Here is a 12481-nt window from a genome sequence, read left to right on the forward strand (position 1 = left end):
TTACTGTATAAAATTTGTTCTTTCATGGAAAATTTAAAAAGTTTGAAAGATCTACTTCTAGGCTGAAGCCTTTCTGAAGAATCATATTCAACTAATATACTAGGAAGGCTAAAACCACTTAACCTCCCACTTGGCATTGGAGAGCAGCGTCACGTTAGGGTGGCACTGGTCCTCACGAAACAGCGAAGGCTCACTGGAGTATTGTGCCCCGACCTCTTTCCACTTCCAAAATCTCTGTATGGCTGCATCGCATGGGAGGAACCCCGCTACGAGGGGGTCTATACGTGTAGTTTTTCTTCCCACTTCTACACACAGAAGGAGAGGGAGCTGGAGGTTGGGACAGCCAATCCAATGTAACTGCCAAATGGTCTCAAGTGGATTCCACTTAAGAAGTCTCTTTCTGCCCTGGCCCAGTCAGCTCAGTTAGTTGGAGTGTCATGCTGTCCACCAAAAGGTTGCGGGTTCGATCCCCTGCTGGGGTGCGTATGGGAACATGCCAGTAGCAAACGTTACTAGGCAGGAAAGAGAGGTGATCCTGCACGAGAAAATCCTCCGGATTTTCCTCCCTGATATTCTCAGTGGTCTGCTTGTCTTCAGTGATGTCATTTAAAAAATCGGAGAAAGCACAGGCTGTAGGATTTTCCAGTAATGTGTGTAAAACCCCTTTGGAATTGGAAGGTGGAGAGATCTTTCTGGAAATTAACAAATCTGTTTTCCTGATTTTGTGTTTAACTCTGTCTTTGTTGCCCTTTAGGAAGTTGTGGACATGAAGTCCGAGGGACAGGCAACTGTAATTCAGCAGCTGGAACAGACCATTGAGGACCTGAGGACCAAAATCGCCGAACTAGAGAAGCAGTACCCAGCTGTGGACACGGGCGTGGCCAGCTGCCAGCCCGGGGTCCAGAACGGAGTGGCGCCCTCGGAAGAGGTCTGCCTGGAAGCTCTCAGGTTAGGACAAAAGGATGTACAGCCTCAAAGGCTTTTACGGGCACAGTCGATCCAGACGTCCCCAACAGGGGAGGGGGGGCTACCGGCGCTGCCTTCTGCTGCTACACTGCCAGAGCATCCCTCTTGGCCACCAGGGGCTGAAAGTGGAGTCACGGCTGCGTCATCCCCACCTTCTGGACCTCAGACAAAATTCTGTTCAGAGATTTCTTTGATGGTGTCTCCAGGGCAAATATCAGTACAACTCAGTGCACATCAGTCCACTGGGCCTCCACCGCCTCCGCCCCTGCCGCGGTCAGACGGTCAGGCACAGGTCACGTCGGGGTCTTCCCAGCCTTCTCTTCAGACTGAGCTTGACACTGGCCGCGGACAGTCTGTTTCATCAGCCTTTGAGGACGGCCTGAGCATCCCACCCCCGCCGCCTCTGCCTTGCACTGGGTCTTCCAGCTCCATGCCTGGCCTCGGCGTGGTGCCTCCCCCGCCCCCTCTGCCTCCCCTCAGTACCACTGCAGCCCCTCCACCTCCGTCTGTGCCCAGTACAGAGATGCTGCCACCCCCTCCCCCACCTTTGCCCGGTGAGGGGATACCTCCTCCCCCTCCTCTTCCCGGAGTGGGGGTACCCCCTCCCCCACTTCTTCCCAGTGTTGGAATACCTCCTCCCCCTCCTCTTCCAGGAATGGGGGTACCCCCTGCCCCACCTCTTCCCAGTGTGGGAATACCTCCTCCCCCTCCTCTTCCCGGAATGGGGGTACCTCCTCCTCCTCCCCCTCCTCTTCCTGGAATGGGGGTACCCCCTCCCCCTCCTCTTCCCAGTGTCGGAATACCTCCTCCCCCTCCTCTTCCAGGAATGGGGGTACCCCCTGCCCCACCTCTTCCCAGTGTGGGAATACCTCCTCCCCCTCCTCTTCCAGGAATGGGGGTACCCCCTCCCCCACCTCTTCCCGGAATGGGGGTACCTCCTCCCCCACCTCTTCCCGGAATGGGGGTACCCCCTCCCCCACCTCTTCCAGGAATGGGGGTACCTCCTCCCCCTCCTCTTCCCAGTGTGGGAATACCTCCTCCCCCACCTCTTCCTGGAATGGGGATACCCCCTCCCCCTCCTCTTCCCGGAGTGGGAATTCCCCCACCTCCTCCTTTGCCAGGTGTGGGTATTCCACCTGCTCCGGCTCCTCCTCCGGGTCCGGGAACAGGCGTCCCCTCACCCCCACCCCCACCCGCTCTGCTTCCTGGATCTGGCCCTCCGCTCCCCGCCCAAGTTGGGAGTAGCACTTTACCAGCACCGCAAGTGTGTGGATTTCTTCCCCCTCCGATGCCAACGGGCTGGTTTGGATTAGGGATGAACCAGGACAAAGGGAGTAGGAAGCAGCCAATAGAGCCTTGTCGACCAATGAAGCCTCTGTACTGGACGAGAATTCAACTGCACAGTAAAAGGTAACACGAACGGGAGCTCATCTTTGCAAAGTTTGTCAATAGGAGGGAAGCATGTTCCTTTATAACTTGGCAGAATTCCAATTTAATGTGTTTTTAAGTACTGCTCTAAAATATTTAGTGAAACAAGCTGTTATTTAAGATTTTACTTTTCTTCAGAAGAATCAAAAGTATAAAACAACTGACATATATGGGCCAATGCAGATGATGTTCAGATATCTGTCTAAGTAGTTACTGATTGATCTTTCAAAGGCAGAGGAATACACAGGGTCCGGCAGAAGTAACATCTGCTTGAGTGTGGTTGCTGGGGTAATACCAGGGGTATAGTAATTTATAGTTCTAATTTGAACATTTCACCTAAAACACCATATGGGGTGCTTGAGTGTGATATTGTCATGTTACAGAAATACACGCTTATGATTTTGTAATACAGGGGTATTATTTGTGCCAGACCCCGTATTTTTATTAGCGTGCATGCCTTACCGCCTAGCAGCAGAACCTCACTGATAATAGCTTAAAAACGTCAATCAAATCCTTGGCCACACTGAGTCCCGAAGGTGTCTGCATCGTTTTGAAGGCACAATCATGTGTTGCTCTCGCATTTTGTTTGCAGGTGTCCTTCTCTACGCAGATGTGTTCCACAAAAACACACACATCCACGCCCTAGATGTGAAGCAGTTTTGCCTTGAGAATTTTATGCCACTTTTACAGAAGATGGGCAGCACAGTGTGAAGTCTTAAAATCATAGTTGCGAATGATATTTCTGAAAGAATACTTCCCCCCCAGGCGCCCTGGTGCCGTATTACTTATCCACGCATTTTCCGTGGGCTGCGTCCCCTGATCCCTGGGACAGTGCTGTGAGACATGGCTGTGGGACGTGCCAGGGAGACAAAAACACGTGCCCTGTTTATGCTTTTTTTGAATTTTGTTTGTGTGCTGTGGCATGGATTCAGAAGCAGGATGTTCACCAGCTTGTTCTCATTTCTCATATCAATATTTTCTCTCTCTTTTTAAAAGATTTTATTTATTTTCAGAGGGGAAGGGAGGAAGAAAGGGAGGGAGAGAAACATCCGCGCGTGGTTGCCTCCCATGGCCCCCTACTGGGGACCTGGCCCGCAACCCAGGCATGTGTCCTGACTGGGAATCGAACCAGTGACCCCTTTGCTTCACAGGCTAGCACTCAACCCAGTGAGGCCACACCAGCCAGGGCAATATTTTTTCTCTTTACTGAATCATATTGGGGGGCGAATCTATATGTTTACTCCTAACTTTGTCACTCATTTTCTGTGTAGCTACTGTTTACCTATGTATGTTGATGCATCATTTTAAGCCATGCCCCCAAATAAGTTTATCCGGATGTATTATATGAAGTTATTTTGCTGCTGCTGTTGTTTCTGCATGGATCTACCCTTTGGAGGTGGCATTACCTGAACCTGTAGTTACTGTGAAGTCAGGTAACACCGGTGCGATGGGAGCGTAGGGAGATGAAAGCTGCCTGATCGTAAAATGATTTCCTTTAAAGACATACGTAGTGTACAGTGCTGATGAGCGAGGCTGGGATCGTTAGATATCAAACATTTCCTGCCTCCATCTTCCACATGGAGAGGGTTCTCTCTTTCTTTTATGTTTTGATACACTGACTTGATAATGGAGAATTCCTGGAAATTATTCTTTCCCGGCAAAGGTTTCATTCCATATTGATAATATTTTAACTTTCTTATCAAGTTGCTAAAAGAAATGGCGGTCTTAGAGCAAAGGAGTATTCTTCCCCTTTTCCTCCTTCCTTCCCCCCCCCCTGTTTGCCTCTCTGTTCCTTCCTCCAATGCTCCCTTCCTTCCCGACTTCTTCTCATCCTTTTTTTCTCCTCTGCCCTTCTTTTCTTCCCTTCCTCCTTCGTGTTTATGCTGAACCATGCTCTCTCACAGTTCAGTTTGATGGTTTTTTTCAACTGGCGTTCTGCTTAACTTTAGAGACTCCAGTGCTTCGCTTATTTGGGAGAAAATTGAAGAGCCAGCCATAGATTGTCATGAGTTTGAGGAATTATTTTCTAAGACTGCTGTGAAGGAAAGGAAGAAACCGATTTCTGACACCATCACCAAGACCAAGGCTAAACAAGTGAGTACTCGTGTGTTTTCTAAAATCGGACCGTGTTTCGAGTCCAAGTGTGAACTTTCATTAGAAAAAACTTTGAAATCATTTCCTGGGCTGGATGAAGTCCACAGTCCTTAAGCAGATGGTAGAGGTTGGAATCATATAACGTGTGGATAAAGGAGAGTATGCCAAATAGATCAACCAATAATCGTCACCAGGTGACCCTTTCGGCCATTGCTTGTTTCCAGAATTACTCGTCTAGACATCTGTTGTCATTTGATTGACATCAGCCCGAGATGCCCCGTTATGAATGGAAAGAAAGGAAAGAGCGGGCTAGGAGAGACAAGCCAGAAGGCCGGGAGTTTGTCACTGATGGTGGGTTTGGTGTTCTGCTGTATTATAACAGCAGCAGATGCCCTGTGGAGCCCAGCTACGCAGTCCCACTATACTTGACAAAGGGAAGAAAACCTTGTATCCAGTTCCAGCCTCTCCATTCCATGCTGCCCAGCCCTTCCATCTGTCCTGTGACTCTTGAGTCATGAAAAGAAAGAGCAGTGCCTTTGGAGAAAAACATTCCCAAGCAGTATTTTCATCTGGTCCACCCCGCGGACTTGATCATAGAGGATGTAGTAAATTTCTCAAGAGAGGCACTCAGGAAAGTAGAGTGAAACCCTGGAATAATGAGGCCCAGATAGAAAGTGCTGCTCTTGGTGCCCGTCTTTTACCCTGAAGTAATGTAGGGGGTAGCTACATTTCTTAACATTTTTTGGGGGGACAAGAAAATGCATGGAGACAAGAGAATGGCAAACAGCTCAGTCTTGTGGGGTCAGAGAAGGAGAGACAGGAAACCCCAAGTGTCCAGTGTTTCCCTGGAGCAGTCTCCCCAGATGAATGGTACCTAATGGGGTGATTCCTTAAATGTTGGCCTCTGACCTGGAAGTTGTAGCTAGACGTATGACCCAGAGTCGTTCCCATTGACATGTATTTCTGAGCAGACAGCTCCCTCCAGACAGGAGTGGCTTGGATTTGAAAGGGACAGTTGGAGCCCTGGAACTGCTAGTGCGTGGGTGGGCAGGCTCACCCCGGGGCCTTTCTATTGGTCTGATGATGCAACCCCAAACGTTACACGGGTGAAATTTTCCGAACCACTTAATGGCATTGCGTCTGGTGGCTGGTGACCTTGGGCCGGTGGCTCTGGTAAACTGGACAGCACCTGGCGCATTGAAGGCACCGAATAAATATTTGTTCAACAAACAAACCAGCTGACCCAGGGACGGAGGTCTTATAAAAGTCAGTGACTATGCCCAGTAAAGATGAACAACCAGAAAAGCATTCATCTCATAATAACCAGTTTGGCCAATGTGGCAGCGTTGAAGGGAGCAAAGGTAAATGGAAAAGCACATGTTCTCTGGCAGGTGAATATTTCAACAATCGTTTCCACGGTATATCGGCATATAGCACACTCAGGCGGAGTCATTGCTCTCTTCTTGTGGATTCTGTCAGAGATGCAAACTCTGTCTGGGAAGGAATTTGGGAGGAGGGTGTGGCAGCCATGATTTACACTCGATGAATGGGAAGATGGCATGGGATGTCTCTCGTTCAGGGACCAAATACTCAGGAAAGTGAGCCATGCTCTTCCCACCTCCCATCACCACTTTGTTCTTCTAAGTGAAAGCAGGAAAGGAAAATGCCTCGTATGTTGCTTGAGACCATAGGGTTTCCCAATTTATCGGACATAGCATTCAGGCTTGAACTGACTAAAATAAGACTCGGCCCTGGCTGGGCAGCTCAGGTGGTCAGAGTGGCATCCCAACATGCCAGGGTTGCAGGTTCAAGCCTCGATCAGGGCACGTACAAGAATCAACCAATGACTTCATAAAAAAGTAGAACAACAAATCAATGTTGCTCTGTCTCTCTCTCCCTCCCTTCCTTTCTCTCTCTAAAAATCAACTAATACATTTTAACAAATGAAAAAATAGGTTTATATCTAGCTCATCAAAATTTCAAATTCAGTCCGTCGGCATGAGCTGGGCTCTTTGCCTACGAACCGTGAATCCATACTTAACGTCACCGGAATGCAATCACCTGCCTCCTTCATTAAGACATTTCGCAAGTGGGCATTTCATAAACTGTAGGCGGGAGACTTTGCCAATGTGATCATTTACCCTGTTGATGGCGATGCTACTGTTTGCCTTCAGCTTCAAGCAGGGTCTAGGGCACGGTCTGCATGGTGACTCCAGATGAGCTTGTTAAGCATCTTCTCAGCCTGGGCATTCGTACTGAGCTCTGCATTTCAGGTCTGTTTCTAGAGGGATAAAGTACATTTCCCTGCATGTTGGAGAGAGAAAAATCTGCTTCCAAGTGAAATATTGCTGAAGAAACCGCCTTTTATTGAATGGCGTTGTATTCGGAGGAAAACCCTATCTGTTCCGTCTACTTGAGGCATTTAACATTCTGCTTGAGGAAAATGTATTCTCAGGATGCATGCAAATCATTCCCCCTTTTATGGGAAACGCATACTGATTGTATGTGCAGACATTTTGGTACCTCATGATTCATTTCCAGTGAAATTAATAGCCTTCGAGGCTGTGGCATATGTTTAAGGAGGTATTTAAAGCAATTTTTAAATTCACTGGAAGCTAGAAATTCTGTTTTTCTTTAAATATCTAAAAATAGCCAAGTAATTCTTCTGTGATCTGTCTTTTTGAAAGTTAGGCAGTGGTCAAACGCAATGGTATTTGATGAGGTGCATGTGCTCTTTTTACTCTGTCAAAAAAGACTTTTTCGTTGTGATGCTGGAAGATTCCTTAGCTGTGCACCTCGCCCTCTGACATAAAGAGAAAGAGGGTTCTTCTGTGCACACCTAAACAAGTACTATTCATGAATATCTTGTATTTCTAAGTGGTTTTTTCCTCCCAAAACTATATCGTGAAGCATTTCACTTTTTTCATGAATCACGTATTTAAGTTCTGTGATGACTTCTTACCCTCCTTTATGTTGAATTACATTAGAAACACAAGGAGATTAGCTGAGAAGGTAAATGGGAGTCTATCAGAACAGGATGTGCCCCAGTCCTCCTCAACGAAATGAGTTTGACACATAGACATCAGCATTAAGTGTCAACCCGATAACTTAACACAACCACCACCACTCCATCTCTTAAGGAATCAAGAGGAAAATCGAAAATAGTCTCCTATGAGGTCAGTGTTTCAACATCAATTCCCATACACACTTGTTCGTTTTTAAGGAATACTAAAGAGGTAGTAAACACTCAGCCGAGTCTCCTCTTTATTGTCAGGGTAACTCAGTGATTATTAGCATTGAAAATGACTCTTGTGTGTGTTCAAATAAAGGCTAAGTTTAACCCAAGCAGTAGCAGCATCAGCAGCAATACTAGTTATAATCAGGGTAATTATGAAGACAATGGTAATAGTAACCATGGAAACCACATGCCACGTTGTCTTTATTTATCATATGTCACTCATTATTTTTGGTCCCTTATACTGACTTTTTATAAAATTCTTTTTACATTTTACTGTTTTTTTTAAATTATTTTATTTTTTTAAGATTTATTTATTTACTTGTTTTTAGAGAGGGGAAGGGAGGGAGAAAGAGAAGGATAGAAACATCAATGTGTGGTTGCCTCTCGTGCGCCCCTTACTGGGGACCTGGCCCACAACCCAGGCATGGGCCCTGACTGGGAATCGAACCAGCAACCCTTTGGTTTGAAGGCTGGCACTCAATCCACTGAGCCACACCAGCCAGGGCCATTTTACTGTTCTGATTGATGATTTCCACTCTTCTGTCTTCCAGATCTCTAATCTGTTCTTCATATTAACAAATTTGTTGTCAATTCCTTGTAGTATATTTTTCATGGCGGTGATTGTGTTCTTCATCTATGATTGGTTCTTAATTATATTTTCTGACTCTTTATGGAAATGCTCTCCGAGTTCCTCTGTTCTCCTCTCCAGATTGTTAAGCATCCTCAGGGTCCAGTCTTTGAATTCTTTATCAGGCAAATTACTTAATCTTCATTTCATCAGAGTTGTTTTCCTTCATTTGAGGCATAGTTGCCTGTCTCCCCATTTTGTTTGACTTTCTGTGTTTGCTCCTATGAATTAAATGAAATCTCTCTCCCGAACTTGAAAAAGTAGTGTCGTATAGAAGTGGCCTCTGTGTAGAACATGCCTGCCAGTTTGGTGGGTTGGTGGGAGTCAGGGTGGGCACGCGTATTGCCAGTGGAGCGTCCTTGCTAGCAGGAGCTGGTGTGGGGCCAGGCTGGTGTGCTGGTGGATGTGGCAGCTGCCTGTTGTTCCAGCTCTCTACAGAATACCTATTTTCTGTAGAGGAGTTGAATTTGTATTGATTTACATACATTTTCAGTAGTTAAGTGACTATAGTTATACTTATGAAATTGTATGTAGAGACATTTTTAAAGGCTTTTCCATATTCTAACAGATTTTTACAAGTGCATAAACTATGATGCCACCAAACAGGACACTTGCTCAGCTAAACAAAACTGTACCTGAGTAATGTGAGCTTTAGACATATGACTTTCTGTGAGTAGCAAAAATAAGGACCATTGGTTTGCATGGCAGGTAAATAGGGGCTGGAGACGTACCACCGCTGACGGCAAACCTCACCAAACGCCATGGGATGACACTTTTGGTTCACCCCAGGACAGAAAAAGGAACCATCTCTGTAAAATATGCCTTAAGCATATAATGTCTAGTCATGTTTTAAAAATCGGTAGGGCACCCTACTACCCACAGCATAAATCTGCACACAGAAGTTAACAAGAGAATAAGAAGAAACTGTGCTGCTTTTTAAATACGTACCTGATATTTGTGCCTCTATTTAATGCCACGTAAATGAACCTCTTATTGGGTTTCTTCTGCTCTGTTGAAATGCCTTACCCACAGAGTGGGGGAGAAAAACAGTTCATGATAGTTATGGGAAATATTTCTTGGACTTCATTGAGCCTCTGGAAGTTTGATTAGGAAAATAGATATCTGAGTCGGCTACTTATTATAAGGGGAGGTAATAAAAGGAATTCTGAGAATTCCCGTTTGGTACAGATGTAATTGTTAAGGAATTAAGACGTTTGGGATCCTGTTCAATCTTTCCATTGCGTTTGCTTATCCTGACCTGTAAAAAAGGGCCTTTTCTGCTGTTTTGTACAAATTCGTAATCACAATGGGAAAAGCAGCATTCGTTATTCCAGTGTTCCTCTCAGGGCCCATATAACGTAATGCCTCCAAGTGTGTGTACATGAAATAGTAATTGCCGTCCAGAGAATTCTCCCCGGTCCCTGTGGGCGTTGGGGTGACCGGTATGCTGTTCTGCAAACAGTGTTTGCTTCAAGTAGCAGTCGGCCGAACGGGAAACAGGGGTGTGTGTTTTACTTGTGCATCTCTGTTTTACTTTTCATTGATTGTAGATAATTTGTTTGTCAATTAAAAGTGCTTTATCACAAGTGATAGATAACCTAAGTTATAATCTGAGTAGCAGAAGTTTAATTTTTTATATTGGTGTTAATTTTTCTAGTTGTCGCTGGCAAGGGTGAATTTCGGTCGATTTGCACATTTATATTCAGTCTTTTAGACCGAAGACGATAATTTCTGAAGCATCAAATATCTTATAATAATACAATTTAGATTTGCTTTGGGAGTACATAATAAACATTTGGTACTTTGTAACATTTAGTGTAACATCTGTTTTTAATAGACTACATTCCTATTGCAAGCCTTAAAAATATATTTACATAGAAAACCACATCAAAATACAAAGCTATAATTAGACATCGGTTTTGTGGAATCTGGATTTGTTTTAGATGTTAAAAGATTTATTATTTTTTGAAGATGCTATTCCTATAACTATTTGTAGAACATACCCAATCAATTCAAATAATGCAACAATAATAACCTCTCCTTTCAAAATTTTTTCAGCCAGAGTATTGTTTTTTATACTTCTAAGTATAGGGCTTAAAAATAAAACTTAATGGCATAATAAAAAGGAAGTATAATTATACTAATGATTTTTGACCGTGGTAGATTATATTAAGAAAATTATATTTGATTCATTGCACACTGAAATTGCACAAGATTCAGTCATGTGCTGAAGGTTAATCCTTTTGGACTTTATGTATTGATGTTAAGATTCTTGGGCTATGTGTACAGAAAGGGGCAGTGACTTTTAATAGCTCGGATGTCCTGGTTATCATGACCCATAGGCATCAAAGAAAAGGTGGTTTGGAAAGTTGCTTTAAGATTCATTACTTATTAGGATCATCTTTGTAGACTAGATCTCATTCTTGCAAAACCCTAAGGAAAGGTTTTTGCTCGTTGATGGAATCTCAGTTCTATTTGGAGCAGAGGGTGGGAGCGTGTTTTCCCAATTCTGCTGCTGTGGATGGAGCAGCTACTCAGAGAGCCCCGCGAGGCTAAGTGGAAGAGGGACCCCGATTACTTCCAGTGTTGCGCCCCTTTCGTGGTCTGATGGGAGCTGGGTTATCCGTGTCAGCAGAGAGTACAGCAAAGAAAAGAAGCTCTATTCCAGGTACAGCACCGAGGTTTCTAGAGGGCTCATTATTAGAGAACATCCTACAAGAGACACTATTTTGATAATTAACTAATTCTGTCGGGGCAAGTGCTGTGGGTCACCCAGACTTGGCTAGAGCACTTCGGCTGGACTTAGGGGGAGGCTGTGTGGAGGAGGTGATATTTAAACTGGGCCCGAGTAGTTTATTTTGTTTGCATATGTGGAGAGGATTAAGGGAAGAATTTTGAAAATAACGGCGCATGCATCGATTCCCTTGCATCGCATTTAAAAGCACAATAAATCAGTCAGTGTTGTAGCAGGCTCTCCAGTGTGCCGGAAGCTGCCGTCTGGGGTTTCAGGAATGTGAGTGCAGGCTGCTGAGACTCACTCCCCTTGGCTGAATGTGTTTCCTGCTCGTCCTCCTAGACAAAGCCTCTACCTTTGTTACTAGACAGAAGAGTGAGGACTGAGTTTAGATAAATTAGACCTGAAGTTGATTTTGATGTCTTGGTACTACATAGGGGCATGTATGTTTCTTCACCATGGACAGCAACAGGATTTTGGATTATTCCAGAGCAAGGGGGAACTGTATTCCTTATCGGACTTACATGGTTGGCGAGCGCCTACCTTTTGCCTGTGGGAAGTGATGCCGGTGGCACTGGTCAGCTTGCTCACAGGGAACCTCTGTGGGACCGAAGCTGAAAAATAGTTCCAATCCTTTGAGGACACACATTTAAGACTTAGAAGAAAAATTAATGTTCTTATATTTATATAAGAACATTATATGTCTTATTATATGTCTCTAATTTTCTTTTCATTTTAAATGTTTTACATTTAAACCAAAATATAAACTTGTTCCATTTTCAAAGCCATGTTGATAATGGAAATTTTCTGACATTTTTGCTTAATTTTTGGTTAAACATTAATACGTGAATTTAAAAAAATTACTGAATTTGCAACTTGAAACTCTGTCTGAAGTACTTGAGCAAGATCAGAGGTGGACCTTCTAGATCGACAGAACAAGCAACTGGGCAGATCCTCTTCCCAGTAAAGCAACCATTTAACTGGTGGAAATTATAATAAAAAAAACATTTATTTAAAAAAATCTACTAGAACTCAGTAGGATCAGTGAGTCTATGGCATTTGAACCTCTCCCAGTACCAACCAACCCAACTGTGTGTTGTGGTAACTCTACCCCAGGCCTGTGCCACCAAGAAGACAGGGGTCCCTCTCCTTCCAGCCCTATCTCTGTGGCTATGGCTTTATCTTGGAAGAGGCAGCTGCTGGCATTCCTAATTTCCCCAGTCCCTTGTTGCAGAAGCTGTGTTTCAGGCAACCATGGAGAGCTAAGGGTGGAGGCAGAGAAGGGCCTCCATGGATTGCCGTCAACTCTAGACGTCAGGAAGGCTGTGTACCTCGTACCTTGCACACACCCAGGAGCAATCAGAGCAAGACATGGGACACCACGAAGGCGTTC

General features: G+C 44.8%; 1 protein-coding gene across 2 annotated transcripts in view; it reads left to right on the forward strand.

Moving 5' to 3' along the window:
- FMN2 (formin 2) overlaps positions 1-12481 on the forward strand; it is a 266913-nt gene that overhangs the window by 72513 nt on the left and 181919 nt on the right. For both annotated transcript variants that reach the window (XM_053912937.2, XM_053912938.1), the window contains 2 exons: positions 755-2376; positions 4344-4488. In XM_053912937.2, the coding sequence (XP_053768912.1) occupies positions 755-2376; positions 4344-4488 (1767 nt within the window). The remainder of the gene's footprint in view (positions 1-754; positions 2377-4343; positions 4489-12481) is intronic.

This window comes from Desmodus rotundus, chromosome 10 (genome assembly GCF_022682495.2).
Source record: "Desmodus rotundus isolate HL8 chromosome 10, HLdesRot8A.1, whole genome shotgun sequence".
NCBI lineage: Eukaryota > Metazoa > Chordata > Mammalia > Chiroptera > Phyllostomidae > Desmodus > Desmodus rotundus.